The 25275-nt window shown below is 36.2% G+C and overlaps 1 protein-coding gene across 1 annotated transcript in view; it reads right to left on the reverse strand.

Moving 5' to 3' along the window:
• The window catches only part of LOC125235771 (transcription factor egl-13), a 134525-nt gene that overhangs the window by 33129 nt on the left and 76121 nt on the right, over positions 1–25275 (reverse strand). The window contains exon 3 of the mRNA XM_048142357.1: positions 1368–1526. Coding sequence (XP_047998314.1) covers positions 1368–1526 — 159 coding nt within the window. The remainder of the gene's footprint in view (positions 1–1367; positions 1527–25275) is intronic.

Genomic DNA, 25275 nt, shown 5'->3' on the forward strand with positions numbered 1-25275 from the left:
TGGGTTTGTCTAACTATATTCTTATGTACAAAGGTAATTATTGCATATGTCTCGGCTTAAAAGACAGTGGCATAATTGCCCATGCTGATACTACCACTGTAGTCACTAGTCATTAAATGCCTACGCCCGTACCAGATGCCATCTTGGACCGGATCGGATACTTAATATAAAAAGTTGAAAACTCTTTTCGTAATAGGCTCTAAACAAAAGCGTCCTGGTTAGGGTCTTAGAATAGGAATGAGCAACTGAGCACAGGTACTCGTTCAAAACAGAGTAACCAAAAAAAGAGAAGACCAATTAGTCGAAGACACTTCCTATCCAGGTGTGGATCATTTTAGACCTTAGTTGCACAGTGGCTGGTACCAAAGTACCAATGGAAGGGGAGAGGTGATAAATAAGTAAGTACGTAACAAATTCTTTATTGTACCACCAACATAAAATATACAAGACATAAAATTTAAAAAAATGAAGAAGGAGGAGGTACGGATGGCGAACTTATTTAAATATTCAAATCCAAAACGCCTCAAATTGCTCGGCAGCGATTTGATGGGTTTTAGTTTCCAAGCTGATCAGTAGATCGACTAAGATTTCAAAGTATAAGTAGTAATTAGACCATTTTTGTGTATGAATGTAACTAAGGACTTAAAAGGAAAATACCTTATATTTCTTAGTGAAGTGGAGGGAATTCTGGCGTACTAAATTGCCATGGAACTGATAACAGCTAAATTCGTGAGGCGCTAAATTTCAATTTCAAAAAAACAAGGGACCAAGGGAAGGGAAGTTGAAGATAAATGGTGTTAACTTGTTAGCAATAACATTGTCCGTATTAAAATTGAATTGGTTTCAGTGACGTCTATCTATTAAATATTTACTTATAAATAAAAAATTGTTATATTATCCGTTTATCCGATTTTCAGCTTGTTAAATATTTTCGGAGCAGAGACATTGGCGGCCCATATTCGAATATCCGGATTGCAATAAATAATGCATGCCCGCACCTTGACTCTTGTCTCCTCAGCTACTATCTCCATTTGTAACTCTTTTACAAATATCAGAAAAAATACTTACATTCGGCTGTTGAGCTCTCATTTGCTCCAACATCAGCAGTAGAAAAAGTGGTGGCCTAGGGTACAGTCCATATTGCCCGCGTCGAATCAATTAAACCCTTGCCTGCCCTCATTTTAGATACATTTTAAACTAAATTCTGCTTACATTCGGCTGCTGAGCCCTCATTTGCTCCAACATCAGTTGCAGACAGTGGTGGTCCAGGGTACCATGTTGCTATTGTTGCCCGCATATACTTAACTAACTCCTGCCTCCTCAGATGCCCTCAACTTTGGAACTCGATAAACGAATAATATACTTACATTCGGCTGCTGAGCCCTCATTTGCTCCAACATCGGCAGTAGAGACAGTGGTGGCCCAGGGTACAGTCCATGTTGCCCGCGCCGAACCAACTCCTGTCTCCTCAGTTGTTCCTGCTGCAGTCTTTGGAACTCCAACTCGGCTGTCACGTTGCCGATATTCTGAAACAATTGATAATACTTTCAGTTTGGGAGTAAGAGGGTTGGGGCATTACACAATCCAAAAGGCATCCTCAAAATTTCGGACAAGTCTTTTGAAGTGGGTTAATAAACTATGTAACAATTGCAGTATGTAACAATCTAGCACGCCAGTGGGCTTGATCGCTTTTTCTTTAGTGTCTGGTATCTATTTCAGTTTATGTTACAATTGTTACAGCGTTATAAAGATGTTTTAGAACCAAACTTATTGTAACCAAGATCCTTAGACAACGGGGAATTTTAAACGATTCTGATAAAGTAACAGAGCCACATACTCAAATCAGCCGTAGTTGGTTATTATTGACTCTTAAGAATTTGGGAGTATGAAACACAATAAATGTAAATCTTAACCGTTTGCAGGAATGTCGTGAAAAAACGCTTTACCTATAAAATCGACAAAGACTAATGCTTAATTACAATCGCGATTGTCCTTAAATGCCTCAGTAAACGCCGCTCCCCATAACAATTAATCTCAGAGCCGTTTCACCAGATATCACTTCCACACCCCACAATATATGGCCGCAACAAAGACAACGACAAATCAAACTGAGACCGCACTAAATCTCGGAGACCGTAAACCATACAAATAAAGAAGTTCAATTAATTGCCAAGAACAGTATACATTTTATCAGCTCTTCATTAAGCACGCATTGAACTGTTAATGGTTGTAAGGACACGCTCTTATTAGGTGTTGAAGGAAAGAAAGAAATGAATGCAAAAAGATGGTTTTATCCTTTCACCGCCGACAGTAATATCGCTTCAAAATATGCATTCAAAAAAAGAATCGCTAATGAAAAAGAAAAGATCCATAAATAAACATGACATAATGAGCGTACAGAAAGCCCGTTTAGCGTAATAGCGGTAATCGGGCAAGTTTTTCCATCGCCCTGACAAATTGCCGTCATAACCGAACGGATTAAACTTTTTATTAAAAACAACAAACTGTGCATAACGTATGGCAATCGGCGGGGGACAGATGCTCGCGATTTATCTAATGGAAAAGATTTTTATTTAATAGCGGTTTCTAGCGGACTAGCCGAAGTGTAAATTACCGCTACGTAGTCTGGCTCTGTCGCGAAATTACAAAAGAGCGATAGGGACACATAGCTTACGAAGCGGATGGAATTGTAACATTGGCTAGGTTCCGCTGGTGCTTATATTTTACGCGCGTCGTTTTGGCATTTCGACCGCGATTTGATAGCGTTATTAATGTGGGAGATGATGTAAAAATGCGTGATTTGAAAGAAGGAGCCAGCTGCGTTTTAATATATTGTTTTCCAACACAGGTGTGCCTTCCGACCGGCGAACAGGGATGATTGAGCGGGTGCTAATTTTAGCATAGTTGAACCTCGATAAACCGGACCTTGTTCTTTTCAAACCGTCGTTAATATGATACATTATATAATTGCTATAAAATCCCAAAAGAAACCGTAACTATAAAATATTTAGAATTTAATGATTTTTAGACCCGAATGAAGAAAGGTCTTTGTGCACATGGAAAGTACCTTTTAGAAATGAAGCATTAATATTTTCGGCTTAAATTACAGAGGGGTCAATGAAACATATACATATTTGTATATTCTGGGCCTTAAAGTGACGAATATGAATCTATATCTACCCTTGAAATAAAACGCTAAACAATATAAAATTCCTTGACACGATTTATTCGATGTCAATAAGATTCTATTTACCGAGGTCTCACCATTTCTGTGACAATGGAAGCTTTGCCAATAGAAACAGTTGGGCGTGATTTGGCGCCTCGATCTGATCAATAAAGATCTCGATATAAATAACGGCCATCTGTCAACCATTCGAACATCAAACGGATAGATTATTATAATTCAATTTTGTTTTAAGCAGAACGGTCGGAGCTAATCCGTTGTCCTATGTCCTAAATATATCCTGAAATCGTGACACCATGACATCGTAACATCGTGAGGAAACCGGACTGATTCCAATAAAGCCTAGTTACCAATTCGGGTTGGAAGGTCAGATGGCAGTCGCTTTTGTAAAACTAGTGCATACGCCAAATCTTAGGATTAGTTGTCAAAGCAGACCCCAGGCTCTCAAGAGCCGTGGCAAATGCCGGGATAACGCAAGGAGGACGATGCTGATCCTAAATCTTTCCTAACGACATCCAAAGCGTTGCTTTTATTAGACGGCTGCCAAAGTTCCAATAAAAGTTCGAAATTATCCTTAGCCAAAGCAACAATCGTTGCCGCTAGGTTGCGTTCGAAACGCAGTCTTTCTACAGAGGTTGATAAAAAGAGCTATTTACGATACATTCATGAAGCGTAAGCAATGTAGACGTTGGCCAAAGAAATATGTAACTCCGTGTAGACAGCTACAGTCTAAGAAAAAAACGTACCTCAGAACCATATAGAAAAAGGTACGGTGGCCTAGATGGCGTTACACCTTTGGGGGACGTTCGGCTAGATCCCGCTAATATGTATTAATATTTGACATTTTAACACATATCAAGCTAAGAATATGGGCCAAATTGTCAAAACTGAGGTTTAAAAGTTTTAAGCTTGTGTCGAGAGATTGCAGTCTATGCACTGTGATTACATATTTTACTTTGACAGTAACTTACTATAATACTTGCTCCTATTTGACGTTGGCTAAGTACCCTTGTAAGGCAGAAAGATGTCATCTAGCTTCTCCGCTCCCCACCTCTAGATTTAAAGCACTGCTTTCATCATGATAATTTTCATTTCCCATCTACTCCCATATTTGCCTGAGTGAAAAATCAGCCTAATAATATCTCATACAATATTTTAAATCAAGCAAAAACGTCTACAACGACATAACTTACAAAACCACTCCATTTTAATTTCTGAACGTCATAATTTGTCGGCCGAATTGTGTAATCCTATACAATTGACAAGCTACTTAGCGAGATTTAGATGAAATGGATCAAGATCAAACAACGACATGCGTAAATGTAGGAGTTTGTGACAAAGAGATTATAATAGACTAAGAGCCCGGGGCCCCAGACCTTGCTTATTTACTCAAGAATGAAACATGTCTGCATAGGTATTAGCTAGTTCGATCCGACAGCCATTTCATTGCTACAAGGTTTTTTCAAAACTACTGTACACTATCTTCCCTTAATTTCTCAAGGCTGATTTTTATATGCGCGTTAGAAAATACTGTTAGGAATTAACAGTCACCATTTCCAGATCAATTCAACCGGCCTTTTCGTTACGTCCGGCGGAAATAGTCAGGAAATGATGATTATCAATTCCTAACAGTATTTTATTGCATTATCCCAAAGTTTCATCCTTGAGAAAATTAGGAAGGTCTGGCGGCTCCGGGCTCTTAGTCTATGAGTATTACTGACGACCGGACATACCGTGACATAATTTAAAACCCACAGTCGATCAAAATAGTTTAATCTCTTACTTTAAAGCATATTAACATTTAAATTGAAGGAATTATGGTTGAAATTAGGTGTTTTATGTGTGAAGATTTAGAAATCCGTATAATGAAACAGACGTCACATTGACGTAAGATGCAGATCTTGGGTGAAATCTAGATGATGAGGGGGAAAGGCCAAGTTTGAGAAAAACTGCAAACTTGCAATGGATGAGTCCTGTTATGATTTCTTGCTCCTCCTTAAGCAATTGTTAAGTAAGTGTATTCTGTACTAACCACGAAAATGCTGGTTCATGAGAAACTGCACGTAATACCTAATTGGAACATCTTTTATATATTTACATGGTGAAATAAACAATAATTATGATTATGATTCTTCCTTCTTCCCTTGTTTGGCTTTGTGATATTCATTGGGAGGTCTGGGCTGGTCAGTGACTGGCAAGAGGCTGCGCAGGATCGGGTTAGGTGGCGATCTCTCGTTTCGGAGGCCAAGATTCACTTTGGATCACTGAGCCAAAATAGTTAGTTAGTTGTGGCTTTTATTGACCAAAAAAAGCACATTTTGTTGGTCATTGGTATTCAGCCCCTTAACACAGTCAATAAACCAGAAAACTGGAGAAAAATATTACGCAGTTCAGCTACTTTTGCCTAAATAATGTTAGATCAAATATAGTACCTAATAATATTTCATTGCTCTAAATATTAGGTACACAACTTGGCATGATTCGGCTTTGTACCACTTTTTAGGTAAGCGTAAGTACGTATGTGACTAAAATAACTTGGCCTATTTTTAACATTCACAATTTCATCGGGATCATAATAAAATGTCATTGGCCGACATATTCTTATTTCAGATGGATTGCCTAGCTCAAGAACGCTTCTGGATTATAATTATCCACATTTCACTGAATTTATGTTTACATTAATATTAAGCTGGAATTTGAATTAGTTGTTTCTCATATTAATAAGATTTAATAAATCATTGGTGATGTGATTAACCGAGAAGTTTAATAATGTTTTATTAATGACAGATATTGAAATAAGAATAATTAATGTAATATGTTCGCTTGGAATTTTTTTCTCACGATTCAAATTGATGACAGATGTCTAATTCTATGTATGTTTCATAATAAATACATGATTCGCAAAGTAAATTACTTATGTATTAATATTATGTTCATATTTTTATTTGACGAACAATTACATTAGGGATGACGACTACATAAAAAAATGGCATTCTGTTTAGTCCGTCAGTTAGATTGTCCAAAAATACTCAACACATATATTCGCTTTTTCTAATTAATGAAAAAACAAAAATCTAGAGCATCAAAGTTCCGGAGTGGGGGCTTGTGAAGCCACTTCTAAGTAAAAATTGTACCTAGGCGTGACGTCACGCGAAACTTCTAACGCACTATATCGTCGTCATTTTTCGTTTACCAGAAAAAAGAAAAAATATGTGTCTAAAATTCTTTGATAATCTAATGGACGGACTAATTAGTTTTTTTTGGTCGTCTCGCCTTTTCTCAAAAATTGTACATATACCTACTTTGCAAAGACCCGTGGCCCTACGGAAAATATTTTCATATGGTTTGATTAAAAACTACTGCTTTTATACTGCTGCGTAAAAACTGTCAATTTGTTGCGCGTCTCAATACATTGCTGCTCAATATTTAAAAATATTTAAGTACGTTGTGGTAGCACTAAAACCTTGGTCTGGTTAAAGTTAGCGGTACTATTAAAAAAAAACACTCTGTACATATATTATACCCAGTTCTCGTGTCGATTATCTAAGGATAGCATAAAAGTGCGAGGGGCTGGCACGATGACATATCAAAATGAATCGCTAATGTGTGTAGCGGATGGAACAGGGGAGGCGTGGAGATAAAACTGTCTATAATTTTTTGGTCCTATAGTTTAAGTTTAGTATAGGTTCTCGTATGTAAGACGACTCCAGTTAGATGTATGAGGTGTGTTTTAAGTGAATTATTGAATTATTATTGAAAAAAAGTGTATGTAAAAGTGTCTGTGTTAATAGATATTTTATTCGTGCAGCGATTGCACTGAAATAGGTACTGGTGTAAATTTAGTACCTAATATGTGATGTCTATAGATGTCTGATAGAGTGAGCTCTTTTCTTTATAGGTAATTTCTTCTCTCTGTCTTACATTATCAGTTTTTTTTTCGTTTGCTTCCCTAAGGTTTAAATAAATAAATAATTTACACCCAATACGAGCTCTGGTAATGTCTCATAGTGGAGTCGATTAGATTGTATTGTGTTCAAATTGCAAGTTAGTTAAAATACAAAAATATAATTAGGTAAACAACTCCTTTACTGTTAAACATTAACGGTTTTTGACCTTAAAGATTAAATTAAATTTTATTTCAACCAACTACTCTACAGTTTTCCCTGTTGCATTAAAATGCATTTTAATATCGACAACAGATTGCACAATGTATCCTGAATTAATTATTGCATCGCTGAGTTGCAATAACGAGTCCAGTTATCAGATCGGCCGACTGATCGGTCGACTGATCGTCCGACTGATCTGCAGATTGGTCCGATGACTGGGATTTAAGTTTTCCTGGTTTTGATTAGCTCTTAATTTTAACTGTTTAATAACTGGTCGAAGTGGACGAGTCTTTAATGGAGTCGAGTAAAACCAGCTTCTATACCTAGTGTTTCTGTGATCTCTGCTTTCGCGAAAAGGCAGATCATCATCCTCTTTGTGTTATCCCTTCTTTCGCCGCGGCTCGTGGGAGCCTGGGCTCCGCTTTTACAGCTAATCCCAAGATTTTGCATAGGCACTAGTTTTTACGAAAGCTACCTTCCAACCCGAAGGGTAACTAGGTCGTATTAGTCAGGTTTCCTCACGATGTTTTTCTTCAGCGAAAAGCGACTGGCAAATATAAAATGACATTTTGCACATAAGTTTCCAAAAAAATCATTGGTACGAGCCTGGGTTCGAACCCGCTACTGTAACTTATTCGTCATAACGATGGTACTGGTCATTTGAAAGCTTTATAGCACAATACAAGAAATAACTAGTTGACTAGTTGACAAGACTATTTGACTTGGTGGAAACATCATGGAAGTACTTATATAGCTGTTTTCTGCTATACAAGACAGTCTATAAATATCTTACCTGCTTCATTGAAACGGTAAGTGGTCATTTGATTTTGACATTTTCTATACATTAGCGACAGCTGTACGGTAAGCAAGAAAGGTAAATCTGAATGAACATTCTAATATTGGCAGCTAGTTAATTCAAAATTTAACTTAAGAAATAGGTACCTTTTTTATGAAATAGGCATCATCGCCGCCCATGAACATAAGCAACACCAGGGGAGCCACTTATGCGTTGCCGACTTGCCGACCTTTGAGAACCCTAAAGCGTCGCGTCGGGCTAACTGTACCTGGCGCCGCGTCGACGTCTCGACGCGACGTCTTTTTCCATACAGTTGGCCCGACGCGACGCTCGCGAGCGCAATGTGGGGGGAAAATACAAGAACCCCATATCATAGCGCAAGGGAAACATCTCGGAAGGTAGCTCATTCCACAATTTGCACGTTCTGGGCAAAAAAGAGCGAGAGGCCCGTTTGTTCTTGGTTTGCCATGTGTCGAGAAAGTGAGGATGAAGTTTGTTTCTTTGTCGGGAGGTGCGGTGATAAAAGCGCGACGGTGGCACCAAGTCAAAGAGTTCATCAGAACATCTCCCCTTGTACAGATGGTATAGATACCTATGGGAAACAGAGGCTTAATCTTGAGCACTCATATTCGCTAGCGTGCTGTATGTGCATCTATCTCGTACCTACTGGCTTATTAATGTGAATAGGTAATAGGTATCTATACAAAGTTAATTACGCAAGCGTTAGCGATTCAGCTTATGTGAAAGTCTTTGTAAGGTACTTTTCACATTGTCAGTATGACACAGAAACTTGTAGGTACACTCCTTTTTGCTGTGTTAAGTACACAGAAAAAAAGGGTACCTACACTGTACAAGTTCCAAGGAGGGTTCAGGTTGCCTACGACTCAGAGGACAATAGATGGAACAAATTAGTTCTATAGGTCCTTCCGTCACCAGCACACCGCACCCGCGTTGAGTTCTGCCAGCCTTACTCACCGTCAGGAACACAACACTATGAGTAGGGTCTAGTGCTATTTGGGCTTTCTTCTCTAGATTCGAGCGAGATGATATCCGCTGTTCTGTGCCCTACCACACAAAGCGGAATATCATTCGCTATGCCCTACCTCCTACAAACCTTCCACACTGTCGATTAAACAAAACCTATAGGGTTCATATATGAACGTAAGGACGTTCTAACAAGTACCTAGTATTCAAGTGTTGCGATTAGATTTCTTAACTTAACCTGTTATCTGACGTTTCTGCTAGGTTATGTGATCACGGAAGAATACTATGGCTGTAAATGTATATCTTGATATTTACGTAATTTCCGCCATCAAAAGTAAGTTTTTCACTCTCATTATTTTACAACACCGTCGACATAAAACCTCAAATCTCGCTAATAAGAAGTCTTAATTATTTTGCTGACCCTCTACTCCCCGCTGTGAGGTTTATCTGGGGTTTTTATCAAGTATTGTAATACGCCGTGATGTGTGCTTTTGCGGCACAAGAGCGGTATGCTGTATGTGCCATGTGTGCAGTGCAGATGTGTAACCAATGCAATGCAATGAGTGTTTGAAAACGACACGACACGAGAATCTTGTTTTTTGAAATTTGAATCGACAGTTCGACTCGCCACTCCTTTTTAAGCACTAGTGCGAGAAGTGATTCATTTCTTGTTAGGTCGAAACTTCGGAGGACCATCTGTACTGAAATAGAACATTTCGATACAAGTGCGGAAAAGAGGAAGCTCGAAACGAGTGGCGATAAATTAAAACATGACCGAAGGTAGTCCTTTTCGCACGTGTATAGAACGATGTTTTTCAGTACAGATGGCCCTCCGATGTTTCGAGCTGACAAAAATGAACTACTTCTCACACTAGTGCGTAAAAAGCGCCATCTGTACGGAAGAACATCGTACGATACACGTGCGAAAAGGAGATACCTACTTCCTTACTGCATTGGTTTTATATGTAAAGGAAAACATTCTATAAAATTGTCACTCGCAAGACGTTTTAACCAGGGATGCTAAACCTTTTAACTGAACGTTCTATTTTTTAAAACATCAATAAAATGATGCAAAATTAAGAACATGCTGCACTGGCTTGCAACATTCGCCCAATCGGATCTGCGCCGCCGCAGATCGTATCGGGATGATGGTGCGTTTCGCGTGTTTTGTTTATGCCGTATTAAACAATGTTTTTCGTCTGATAATGCTTTTAGGTTTGATTGGGGGATTTGCATGTTCATTGTTCAGAGCATTAGCCTTTTGTAGATGATGGAAAAGAGATTTAACAATGTGTGACGAAAGTTTTATCTACGTGTGTGATCGGTTTATTAAAGGGTGTAATGTATGTTTCTCTTTTGGTTGTGCTCTTTAAACTTAACGATTTCATTGATATTTTTTTTGTAGTTTAATTTTTGCTTTGAAATAGTTTTTAGTACCTATGATTACATTTGTTTAGCAATTTTACATTGACAAGGTGTAATTTAGGGGATGGAATTGTTTCAAAATTTTCAGGTAACTATTTAAACATTTTTAAACAGTCGTTACGCAATAGTACATTACGATACAAGTGCGTAAAAAAGGAAGTTCGAAACGAGTGTCGACAAATTAAAACACGACCGAAGGGAGTGTTTTAAATCGACACGAGTTACGAATTTCCTTTTCGCACGTGTATCGTACGACGTTTTTCAGTACAGATGAGCCTCCGAAGTTTCGACCTGACATATAATGAACCACTTCCCGCACTAGTGCGTACAAAAAGCACCATCTGTACTGAAAAAATTGTTATGTTGTAATTTAAATGCGCAACAAAAAAATGTTACCTTACCTTATTTATTCTAAGAAAAAAAAACAAGAATATACCTACATATTTTAACCCTCTTCTTAAAAAAGTGTAAAAAGAAAATCATTCTCTAACGCGCTTCGTACATCAAAAAACAGGGGTCGTAATTTATTATTTTTTAATGAGTGATCACGCGCCACTTAAAAACTGCCAACTAATTGTTGCACCCCTGAGCCAGGGGTCGTCGATTGTTCAAATGTAGTGCCCATAGTCAGGGGTTGTGCCTCTTGCTCGAATAGTTGTGGTTAGGGCCAGTATAACTGGATCTATTGGCTGCAGAATTATCAGCACATAGGTTGTATATAGTATAGGCAATTTAATATAACGGATATTTTTTACATTAGTAATTCAAGACTTTTGGTCGAAATATGTTTTTTTTTTTTATTTTATTATTAAAAATGTGCTTACTCTTGGCCACAGAATAGCCAAAGGTAAAGACGTGGCCTACGATGGAGTGAGCTCGCCGGGTTATATGAGTAGCAAATGCTTGCAATTTTAGACCGATTCCCATGAAACTTTTTTTTAAATTTTATTGCTAAGTAAAGACAAAACACTGCGGAACAGTTTGTTGGCGAATGAAAAAAACACCCGGTCTTATGATTTGGTGATTAAGAATTTTTTGTACCTACGAAGTCGTGGAAATTGCGTTACAGGTCAATAGCGTTATCACTGTGATAATTACTCGATTTAATGTTTTTCACTTTTACGTTTTCTAAACATATCGCGAGGAGGTCTATTTAACTCAAAGGACCACTAGTTCAATAAATATAAATATGTAGGTATTATGGGACATCTTAAATATGTATTAGGGGTATATAAATATGTATTATGGGTTACATTATAACTGTGCTTGGAATTAGAATGCGACAGGGGCAGCCAATTTCGGTTCTTCTCTATTTAACTTGATGCCTTGCTCAATCGTAACGTGTCAGGGGTAGCGAAGTGTTGGTCTGGTCCTTCTCTGGTCTTGTAGCCTTGCTAAGCAATAGGAAAGTGTCAGGGGTAGCCAACCCCTGCGGTCGTATTAGTGATGGCGATACCATCGGCGCGTGCGCCACGCGTCAGCTAATGACGTTTGGCGTCGACGCTTTGATGGCTAGTTAGCGGGTTGCCGCTAGTTTGATTGTACAGGTTAGTTCCTAGTGTGTAACAAACAAATTAATGAGAGAAATGATGTGTTGCCAAAGAAAAAAAAAACTTTTAGAGTTGGATATATTCTTTCAGTACCTATATGTATGAAGTAAACAAAATTTTATTATAATTAAGAAGATTAGTAATTTAAACACTATTCAACTGCACACAATTTTGGGAAATAACATTTATTAGGTCGACATATTATAAATATTACACGTTCAGCGATTATTTAACAGCAATTAAACTAAGATTAATACAATTTCAGTCTAATTACAATTTCGAATATTAAATTGAAACATGCATTAATTGATATTTCACATGTTATTTAGATTTGTTAATTTGATTTTATAGATAATTATTATTTTATTCTATTATAAGTTATTTTTATTTAGTAGGTCAAAGAACTCTTTTATGTCATAGAAGGAGTATTCTAAGAGCCATTTTATGAACTTTTTTAAAAGTAAGTACATATTATGTACATATTTAGAGAACGATGAGATAACGTCCTATAAGGAGATATGAAAGAAATACATGCTTCGCTGACCGTATGTAAATAGGATAATGCCAAAAGTTGATGATGATCAGATACTTTGATTTGTGTTTGAGTCATTTAAATGTATTGGGTTGGTAAGAAAGTAATGAGCGAATCGTAACCAATATTGTAATTTTTATTTAATTTATTATTTTAATCATTTATCAAAAATATAACGGCCTTCGTTATCTACTACTTGTCTCCATCATTCTGGTAAAGAATGAATAGCATCGGCGAAGAAGTTCTTAGGTTTAGATTCAAAAAACTCAGCTATGTACTGTCGTAGATGGGCTTGATCATCGAACTTTTTTTCATTCAAGGCATTGCTTAGCGATCTGAACAATGCGTAATCCGTAGGTGCCAAGTCTGGAGAGTACGGTGGATGAGGTATCACTTTCCAACCTAGCTCCAATAGCTTTAGCCGAGTCACTTTTGCAATGTGTGGGCGAGCATTGTCGTGTAAGAAAAAACTTTAGCATGCTGTTAACGATTCTGACAGATTTTTTGGTTTAAATTTTCAAGCTGATTACAGTATACTGATGCGGTAACAGTCATTCCACTTGGTAGGAGTTCCCAGTGAATAATACCATGAATATCCCACCAAACGGACAGCATAACTTTTTTCGGGTGAGGCTCTGTTTTTGGTGCCTCTATTCCTTTTTCGTTTGGAGCTAGCCACTGACGTGTGCGTGTGTGATTTATATATAAGACCCATTTTTCATCTCCAGTGATAAAATGGTCCAACCAGTTGAATGTGCGGCGAAAAGACAGAAGTTGTATGCAGATATCGGCACGGCGGTTTAGTTGATGTCTATCAAGTTCGTGCGGTATCCAAACACTGTATTTGTAGTTTTTTCCCAACTCGTGTAAATGTGTTTCTATGGTGACATGAGATCAGCCTAACTCGGTAGCAAGAGTACGACTCGTTAGCCTCGGATCTCCTTCAATTAAGGTTTTTAATTTGTCTACATCAATCTTCACTGGTCGACCAGACTTAGGTTGATCTGATAATGAAAAGTCGCCACTACGAAACCGCTGGAACCATCGTTTCGCCGTGGCCTCAGACACAACTTCAGGAGCAACACGCTGACATATATTACGCACTGCTTCGGCGGCTGAATGGCCAGACTGAAATTCATATAGTAAGCAATGCCTTACATGCACTTTTAATTCGTCCATTTTCTTCCTTATATTAGCTCGGCGACAGCTAGTGAATGACTGACGAGAAACTGTGCGACTCGCCCTTTATATACTTTCGACCATAGAAGATTCTAGAACTCTCTCAAAAATTTTATGTGGAATTCAATCGATCGCTCATTACTTTCTTACCAACCCAATACTTACTAGAACATTTTATCTCCATAATTGATATTCAAAATAATTGAACATTCTGTAAAGTAAGACATTATAGAAAACAAAACCTATTCAAAACCTCCAGTATCTATCTAACAATACTCCAAACCTACTCGAACATAATTATCAACTCATCCCTAACCTAAAAATACTCGAAACGTAAATAACTTTAAACAAAAGAGGCCCAAACTCTGAACCCTGTGGGACTCCGGACCGCTCATACAAAAACCCCACCCATCCTGCCGGCCTTGCCGGAATTACAATCGTTCACGCTTAACGCCGATTAAAACGCAGTCTGGCTTCGTCGCACCAATACGGAAGAGCGAAAGAGACAGCTAACTACGATAACGATTTTATCGTAGCGTTTGTGCATTTGGCTACGTACCTCCTCCCTGTCTTCCCTCCCAGTTGCTCGTCCCACTCCAGTTTTCTTTTATTCTGTGCTCTTATGTTTATTTTTGTTTTCCGTTAGCCGGTGGAAATAATGGCGATGGGGATGTTGTGGATGTTCCGATGGTTTTATTATATAACGTTTTTGTGCTACTGTTACATAATAATTCTTCTAGACGTAGGTATACCAATATCTGAGAGAAATCGCCAGCAATATATATATATATACCTGAAATTAGATAATTTCGTGGCACCTTCTGCTTTTGAGTTTTCTTTACTTGTATATTTTTAATTGGCACGTATTTAACCGGGCGACTAAATAACCATAGAAATGGGTATCAAATATAATAGTTTGGCGACTAAAATGGGGCCTCAAATTATTTCAATATGAGGTAGCATTTTAATGACATTACGGCTACGGTTTATTCAGACGCGAGTACCAACTATTTATTTGGCAACTGAATTATTATATTGGAAACAATTTAAGAGAGACAGTTTAATAGGAAAACGGCTATCTATTAATATGAAATATACAGTTCTTTTAAAATATTTATATAGCAAATTAACATAAAAAGTACATTTAAAATTTATACATCGGCACTCATCACATGAGCTGTCATTTTAATAAAAAAAGGATTCTTATAAAATATAATGGTCGACAAAATATTGTACTTATGGGTATGAAATTAGGTGTTTGGGAGTGCTGGCAACTTCGTCTCTATACAATGAATTTAACTTTTCATGACGTTTACTCTATCGAATCTAAGGCCGGTCTTACGTAGTCTTAACGTCACTCTGAAAGATTCATTTTTTTGGCAGGAAAACCTTACTCAGAATATGCCTTGGCATAAATCGTTCCGCAGATTTTATAATATCCAATCTTATGCTGGCATAATGTTAATGAGCAAAATAATCTTCTAAATTAAGAGTACTTCCGTAGATTTTTGTTTGCATAATATTTAGACAGTAAAAAGTTGTCCATCTTCTTCCTATTTCTGTTTTGATAGCGAGTCTTGTGTGTTGGGGATGCAAGATACCTAACACACCTCCTCGCTTCGCTCGTCGTCGTACCTAACGGTGCCTCTGGGACTGTATTTCATTTCCTTTTTGCTATCGTTGTTTTGTTCATACAAAGTACCTAAGAATTATGCCATAGCAATAAGCTATGGACGCCTGCTACTCAAGGGGTATCATATGCGCGTTACCGACCCATTAGAAGCTTATACACTCCTTTTTGCTGTGTATTTATTATAAAATGATTTGGTACGCGTTCCCTTATAGAGATATTTAAATACTACTCGTGGTTTACGGGTCGCAAATACGATGTTTGAATAGAATAAGTAGAATAGAATAGAATAAACATTTATTCGTGAACACTGGCAAGACAAAATACACATAATAACAACAAGACGGAAAGGAATGAAGTGCCACGAAATGGCCTCATCTCAGCATGTTGCTGGTGACTTCCAGCGCTGATTTTCCGATGGGACCATCGTTTCCATAAAGAAACGATTTTATATGTTTTTTTAAAAAAACCTACTTCCCAGTATTTTTTTTAGTTGCCTCCGCAATTTAAATACTACTTTAAACGATGAGCTAAGTATAATTAATTAGGTGCTAACATCTATATGACTACAAATATTAAAAATCTTACGCTTTACAATACTAGGTGCCAATTATTATATTAGTCGCCAAAGTATTGTTTAATGTTCCTCGGCAATATTTTTGTCGCTTGAAATTTGCTGCCGTTTTTTCAATAATAATGATGCTTAATATTTGAGGCTCATATATTTTTTTTGTCGCCACAATATTAAAACACAGCCAAATTATATTATTGTATGCAAGACTTAACTTCCCGTTTAATATTTTAGTTGCCCGGTTAATTATATGCCTTTTTAATTTTGTGTTTTTGAATAAATTCTTTCTATTCTATTCTATTTAATATTCATGAGATTTTGAAATAAAAGATTGATGGTTCGTATCTTTGCTAGTAGTGTAATTTTTCCAACTTTATAAGCTTTATATTCATAGATACCTACTGTCAGTAATATCATACTGTGTACATGGTATTAAGTAAAGTTATTGCAACTAAGTTGTTTGAGATTCAAGAAGGCTATCTCTCTAGTTCCTATTTATGCCAATTCATTGGTACCTTACTTAACACTAGAATCTTCTCTCGAATTATAAAAACTGCCACAAGAACTTATGATACGAATAATTCTCTCATTTCAATTAAATCCAAAGGAATGTCCATAAACTCCGCAACAATTCAAGAAGGCCTTTTGTAGCGTTATTATTCAAGCCGCGTTTCACAGGGTTCTGGGTTTCAGCAGTGTTTATGTATACATCGGAGCGAATCGCAATGAACTAAAGAGAGCGGAATGAAATGCGAGCTGGTGTAACTAGTAATTACATAGTTTGGGCTGACTTCTTATAGGTAAAGCTTTAACATTGATATTTGTAATATTTCTCGAAACATGCATTCAGGGACGTAACGACTACTGTAATATTTTTTTACCCGTGTTCTCCGTGTAGTCGAACCCGCTATATGTAATGAGGAGTGTCTTTTCAAAAGGATTTATTTCTATAAATCAACAGAGGTTATTTTTATCTATGTCTTCCTAGAGAAATAACCCTTGTAGACTTATAGAAATAAGTCCTTTTGAAAAGACACTCCTCTAATGTGGATTTTGTTTCTGACCTAATTCTGTAAGCTTTTTTGTCTTGTGGTCAGTAGCTTATCTTCTTCAGAGTATGTATCTGGTCTGGTATTACTCTGAAGACCGAAGAAATTAAGTAGGCAGGTACCTAGTTGGTCTGTAGCTAGCCTAGTTCTGTTGATAAGGTCGCCGATAATGGAAAAAATTGTGCGGCGCTTCGGAATTTAACGCACTAGATACATTGTCTGTCCAGCCGACGTATCTCTCACACTGACGTATATGCCAAAGCGTGACGGATGCTTTATCCACATAGTTAAGTGATAAAATAGGAAGCATAATACCCCGGCAGACCTAATGAATACACGGCAGATAAATGACGCAATGTGTCTCATGCCGAATTCTATTCTTTAAGATCTAAACATTAGTTACCCGAACTCCTACAGGAACAATCCAACAACTTACTTTGTCAGCTAATCCGCTACAAATGTGTTTGTTTCATCTCGACATTCAAAAAGAAACGCATATAAATCAAAAACTAATCTGCTCCATCTTCTAACACCAACATGTTCCTCTTTCATACAAAAACCGTGTGACTTACGTCTTTTATAGATTTTTTATATTAACATCGACTTGAAAGAGCGATATAACAAAAGGGTTTCACGTCCGGTAGCCGTTAATGCTAGGAAACACGTTTTATTATAAAAAAGTTAAGAAAGATTAGAGCGAGCGGGCTTGTGAAATTTTAAACATCCTATATAGCCAATATTGCTGTCATAAATAGGAAAACATGGACAGTGGAGTGAACTTCAAGGAGAACATTTTTTGAGAGAATTTTTTTCTTGAATTGATTATTAAATTCTTTATATGAAGCTACGAGCAACAGAAGAAAGATTCATTTGATGTTTCGAATCAGGGACAATGTTTTTTTTTTAGTCTAACGCAGCGGATATTCTAAGCGGACTCTGGGCTCTGAAACGATCGAGCTGAGGATGCAACCGGGAAAACGCTAAGATGAGAAAGAGTGTGAACCAAATTAGGAAGTATCTAAGAATTACGGATTTTATTCCCCAATGCGTTTGTAATCCGAAAACAAAACATCACAATAGCATAATTCCAACATTTTCCCCAAAAGCATTACTTTTCTCATAGCAGTTCTTTGTACCCGTCAATAGAGGTCGGACAAGTGCGAATCCCGCAAAGAGAAAAGATTAATAAAGCTTAGCGTTCGCAACACCTGCCCTTTGTCGCTAATGGACCGACGACCTAATCTCTGGGGTGAAGAAAATGTGGACAAAATAGTGGGATTTCAAGTGTTTCTGCGGAAAATGTGTATAAAGATATAACTTTGTATAAGAAAGGTGTAAGAAAAAACGTACTTCTCAGTCTACAAGAGATCTCATGAAGCGTCATCTAAACGGTCATTAATGATGAAGACGTTATAAGCAGAGATCGGATTCTTGGCGTCATTTGTCATTCAAATGTTTCTGCGGAAACTGTGTAATAAAACTAACTATAACTTTGTATAAGACAAGTAAGGGGTATGAAAAAACGTACATCGGAATCTACAAGAGACATTAATGACCGTTTAGATGACGCCATACCTTTGGATGATACTCGGTTAGATGGTGACAGTAAAATTATATACCTACTTAAAGGATATGTTTAAAATTGTTAATAATCCTGTGTCGTGAGATGGCAGTAGATACCTAAATGCACTCTGACCACAACGTTGCACGTTGAAAATAATCCTCTATAGTCGTTCTCGTTCAGTTAAGTAATTCTATTGAAATCATAAAAAAACAGAACTTTAGGAAACATTGCTATCAAAACCTTGTTACTACTGGAATTGCTCAAATAAACGAGAATTAGGCAAAGTAGCCCATTAAAAACAAAGCTTTCTGAACTCAATTTTTCAACAAAATACGTCCATAAGCATTGAAGCTAGGGCCGCCGAAAAAATTAAAAAGTTACAACCAGTTCCAGCCAGTTTGAGCTAGATATAATTGGAGGAGCCTCAAGCTAACGGGCTGGTAACAAGCATCCGGCAAAAAACCGGGTGAAGCGCGTCCGGAAAACCGGGTAACGACGCAAGATGCAAAACGAGATGCAGTCTCGAGTTCGTCTATACCTTTGTGGCTTTTGGCGGGCAATTTGTATTTTATCTTTGTACCGCCATCTTGTGAATGATTTATGAGGTGTTCTTTTTGAAAATGTGATTCAATTTGGTTTTGTTTGGTGGGGTTGGCAGTTTTTTGTTTTTTGAAGGGTTAAGGAAGGGGGGGTGGGAGGTGTTAATGTTAATATTATTGACGCCTCCATCTTGTAGGCGAAAAAAATGGAACCAAAAGTTTACTCCTGAAAATTTGTTCAATTCAGCCAGAATCAGAGTAAAAGTTTGTAGAAATCCAACATGAATAAGTATCACAATATACATACTGAAGTCTAACTCTTAATCCTTTAGGAAATAGATATATTCATATTCATTCTTACTATATTTTAAATATGAACTGATTATAAACTTTGGACTATATACGAATAGGTATACCTACTTACAGCGTTACGCTCATACTAAAATATAATCAGAGAAACACAAATGAGGTCATTCTTTAAACAAACATAGATGTTAATTCCTTATTGCACGTCATGGTTAACAAAAATAATTCCTTCAACATTTTAAATAAACAATCACTCTGACGGTAACCTATTAATAAATGGAATAAAGACATAAGTATACTAGACTACAAAGTACTTTACATCATTCTTTAAAATGGAAAAACACATATTCATTAATCATAAACACTTCATGCAGATATCATATTCTAGAGAACGTCAGTTTGTGTAAAAAATACGCAATTTTTCTTTTGAAAATATTTTCAGAATCTGTTTGTAGATACGAATTACGAAGTGTGTACGTAATGTCAGATAAAGGGAAATCTTGAAACGGTGGAATAGAAAAACATACAAAATAGAAGTATTTAGATATCATAATCATGTTACATACTTGAAATATTGCTGGTCATGCATGGTGTCTATCAAGGGTCTTTGCTACGACCGGTGAATATAATATGATGTAAGTACTATTTTTTATGGCAAACTAGCTTTTGCCCGCGGCTTCGCTCGCGTTAGAAAGAGACAAAAAGTAGCCTATGTCACTCTCCATCCCTTCAACTATCTCCACTTAAAAAATCACGTCAATTCGTCGCTCCGTTTTGCCGTGAAAGACGGACAAACAAACAGATACACACACTTTCCCATTTATAATATTAGTATGGATGAGCAAATTAATCACCTACTGGTAAGCAAATTAAGCAATCACCGTAGCCACGTTTGCAACACACGATGATGGAAATAGGTATATGAAGTCTGCTCATTTCTTACTTGAAAGTCCTGCGGTCCGGAAATACCACGGTTGTTCACTAAAAGTTGATCTAACCCAACCACAGCCTAAAACTAACCGTACAAATACAGAACAGTATATAAAACATTACATTACTCAAACATATCAATGTGAGTCCCTCTGTCGTCGCGTCGTTTTAACATAAGGGGGTTAACACACGATGCGGAGTGACGCCCGTCTCGTCTGACAAATCATTGTATACGCGTCTGTCGGCGCCTTTACTGCGGATATACGAGTGCCCATTTACAATGCGCTATTTAAATGAAGCAATTTTTATTGTTTTTAGGGTATTAATTGGTCTGTTGAATGATTATCTCATAGGGTTGTTGATGTTGGAAGAAAAGTATATTTTTATGTTTTAACCGACTGCAACATTTTGAAGAAGAAAGGATCACACGGTTTATTATTTTGTGTACCTATAGGTACTAATTGCTCTCTCAGATTAGTATTCTATTCATTATACAAGTAATCAAAATGTTACCTTCAATATCGTTTTTTAGTCCTTCAAGTTTATTAACTTTTGTAAAAAATAGGTTAAGCTTTGGGAACACATTTTTGCTTTGCAATTTTTTGCGTTCATACAATACTTACCAATTATTGAATTAAAGAAACATACAGTGTTCACATTGTTTCCATCCCAGTAACTTATATAAATTAGTATTTCTAAAAGTAAACATAAATAATACTTTCCTTCATATAAACACAGAACACCAATTTTATTTTCATCCAAAATGGGCTTAACCGTATTTATATCAATCACCACATTCGCCTATTTACAATGATATTAACCTTCCCTACAATATAAGAGCGGTCAAAACTAAATATTTATTTTTATACAATCCCACTGAAGAGGCCGACCAAAATACAACCGCTAAGAATAGAAGATATAAAAACTTTAAATACACAGAAACACTTGTACAGTATAAACAGAATAAGATAACCGACTTTCTTAACTTCGTGATTAATTCAGCAAACAGAACTTTAAATCTTACAAAAAAAGCTCAATTTAGAAATAAAAAAGCAACTAGAGACTTTAGAGGGAAATTCTTTGTAAAGTACTGGCCGGTTACAATAAATGTTCGTAATAGAACACTTAATAAAATAACAAACAGACCTGTTCAGTGTTGCCAGACGTCTAAATAAGAACGCGTAAACACTAGCTTTTGTCTATCCAACAGTCTGAAAGGTGATAGAACACAATCGAAGATTGAAAGTTTACGATTTAGTACTCTCAAAACGACTTTTTTACGCAAATTCCAGTAAAAATTTGCGAGTTTAGTAGTTTATTTTTATTCAACATTTCATTTTCATTATTACTAACAATTGGACGATCAAATTTAATGAGGCGATGACAGAGAAAAGTATATTTTTCAATTTATAGCTTCTTAAACCTCAAGATTAGTGTTAATGAAAAACCCTGACCCCGCATCAAAACGAATGACCGTTGAGAACGATTCAAATCGAACAAAAAACGAATTCGATTTTTAAATTAAACGTCGTCGCGGAATACGCCACAGACAATAACCATTATAACGATAACAATCACTACAATGTCATCGATACTGGCCGACTACACATTCCATATTTAAATCTCCATAAACTCGGAGATTTGTCGGCCAGTTTTAAAAAACAAAATGGCTGGTGTCATTTAAATAAACCCCTTTATTCCGTCGGCGCCGATTTTAATAATAACATCTCCGCTTTCTTTATTCGTTCTTTTGAAAATCTTAAAGCGAAGTAAGTTTATTACTAGTCTGATCAGGAATTTCAATCTCACATCCTGGAGTTAACAGTCTTTGAAGTAACCGGTATGAATTTCCTTTTTACATTGAATCTTGTTAGAAATTCTTTAGGTTTATTTTGCGTTGGTTATTATTTCCACCTGTACTCTATGGCGATTTGAAAGATAAAGTAATTTGCATCGATAGCGATTGTGGCCCATTAATGGAGAAAGAATGGGGGAAGATCGCTTTTCAATTTTCAATTAATTATGGACTGATTCATTTGACCTTTTTGCATTTTAATTTTCATTAGTATCGCGGTTATGATGATACTGGTAATAATAATAAAGCAGAATTTTCTGGGTTGGAAGTAAACCACGATAAATATTAATCACACATAAATTTTGACGAAGCAGATACAGCATATGAAAAACAGAAACTTACAAAATACAGAAAAACAGAAATTTGTCCTATTTTGGATCTGTTTAATTACAGCAAATTTAATTGTTTAGGCTATTAATTATAATTGAAATTAAATATGATTTTATTTTTAGTAGACTTGAAAATTTGCGTAAAAAATGTGTAGGTATTTAATTCATTTAATGTTATTACATGAACAGTCTTAGTACATGAACACTTGAACATGTATAGGTACAAAATTTGTCATAATGTTAATATTGATAGAATTTTCATATAACCATCGACTTGTACTTATTATACCTAATTGTATGTTTTGTTATAGGTATTGGTGACAAAACCATTGTACCAGCAGTATTGTGCCAAAGTAATCAGTGGAACAGCCACACGTTTGGCAGCCCATTGTTGGCACAAAGGGATTACATGTGCGTTCGACCGATGCTCATTTGGGTATTACTGTATTGGTCTATTGGGTACTGATATTCTCGTCTGTGTGGATTCGACACGTTTGATATGTAATAGTCTAATAGTGTTTTGACATAAGGAAATTTTAGCAATGGATTTTTAGTAGCAGGTGGAAAATCATTCACTTAGAAGGTACACAGAATTTTGATAGTTCTTTGAGAAAGTTTCATGTTAAGACTAATGAATCTAATGATGCATTCATAATTTGACTACGCGAAGCTACACGTTTTAAAAATAACTAGAAATTGATCACGTGGTGTACCTCTGAAAAAAAATTGGATCCATACACTAAAGAACATTTATTCATAAGTGAATTTATTTACTTAAAAGGATTTTAGGGTCAGGAACGAAAAAAATTTATGTTTAGGTAAGTACCTTATTACAGGCATTCGTAATAATCGTAATATATTCCCCAAGACACACGTTCATGAAAACCAATTTCAATTTGCCGCAAACGCTAATTAAATCTACCCTCAATCTTTACAAAATTCCATAAAAAAATTCAAAGACAAATATGTTATTATCTCCAAAACAGAGATCAAAGCGAAAATGTCAATACAGAATGGATTCTTTATAAAAAACCCATATAATAGGATCCTCGAGACGTTAAAGAAAATGTCCAAATTATTTTTTCCGATCCGTAATTTCTCACAAAAGGGCCTGTCCTTTTGATAGCGAATAATTTATGCAAGTGGTCAGCGATTCTTGGAACCCGTGTTTGGGGTTGCCACATATGGGTTTTACTGATTTGTCCGGATTTTTTATCTCTAAAAAAACGTTGTAGAATTTTGTTGGGGATGCTATTGTAATAAATTATATTATTTAGTTCTTTAATATAAGTATTATTTTATAAAACAACTCAATCTCAAATCTGTGAACATAATTATGTTGGTGAAAAGTGAGAACGATATGCTTTATCGTTAAGCATACTTTTATACAAGGAATATTCTATAATTATGTCAATGCAACAAACCCGAAAGAATAAATAGAGCTTCTATTGAGATTGAGAGATGACAAACTTATGCTACTCATTTTGTTACTTAGAACCGCGTTAAAGTTTTTTTATTAGGTAAATTCTACTGGATATCACGTCAAATTAGAGTAGAAATTAATAGGGGCGCCACCGTCTTTGTACAAGTACACCGTTTTGCATGTGACAATCTATTGAATCGCTTTTGTAAGAAACCAGTAAGTGTTGCCATGATAAAAAAAAATACATTTCTACTCTTTTTGGCCAAGCGGTAAAAGTTTTACAAATTCAATATTTTTATGAAAAAAGCTTGCTCCTGGTAACCCTACACACGAAAATTTGTTTATCAGATTTCTTCGGATGTTTCGAGCGATATAAGGACGTTAAATGTCGAATGATTTTGAATAGAACCCCTGGGAGCCTTTATGATCGCTGAATGGAAAAGGCTAACTTTGAAAACCAAATTGTATTAATGCATTTCGTTAATATGCGTTTCATTAAGTAATTAATAGAGTTGTGGAGATTATTTTAAACTATATATAATTTGAATAAATTGTGTACTTATATACAACGAAGGTTTTAAACTGAACTTATAAAAAGCTGGATATTTGCTTACATATTTTCTGAAATAGTTAAGTATTTTAGAAAATCCAGTGTCCTGCTATTTGGTTGACTGATATGATAAAGTTTATTTGATGTTTGAATTAAATTCAGATATTTATGACATAAAGGTGGATCAAACAAGAAAACGTAAATTTATAAATAGGTAAACCTGACTTACTTACATAACTTTGAATAATCAGAATAACGCGATTGGCAGACACAGAACAAACAAAGATGGCTGCCTAATTTGTGAAAGTTACATATCAGAACATCAAAATTTGGAAATTCGAACGTCTTTGATTCACAAACGATTATGTGTACATGCTAATAAAAGCACCATTTTAAATTGAGCCTCACCCCCCCTCTGATCATTACCATTCACAGACGAAAAAGGGGGGAGAACTGAGACATCAGAGGCCATACTTAAATGAACGTCTTTAAATTTCTAAACAAGCAGAGAAATGTAAACAGACAATCAGTAACAATTTCGAAGATGGAATTCCACAAGGGGAGAAGGCAATTTGACAAACGCTTTGACTTCGAAGCCGATTTGTGTTTGAATTTGGAATGTTAATCGTAACGTTTAGCGCTTAATACGACGAATATAATAAACAAAATTTGCGAGTTCAAATACGAAATTTCTGAGGAATCTTAATATAAGACGGTGTGTACATAAGAAATTAATTAGCTACATTATTGATTCTGGAATTGACGAATTGTAC

This window comes from Leguminivora glycinivorella, chromosome 18 (genome assembly GCF_023078275.1).
Source record: "Leguminivora glycinivorella isolate SPB_JAAS2020 chromosome 18, LegGlyc_1.1, whole genome shotgun sequence".
In the NCBI taxonomy this organism is placed as follows: domain Eukaryota; kingdom Metazoa; phylum Arthropoda; class Insecta; order Lepidoptera; family Tortricidae; genus Leguminivora; species Leguminivora glycinivorella.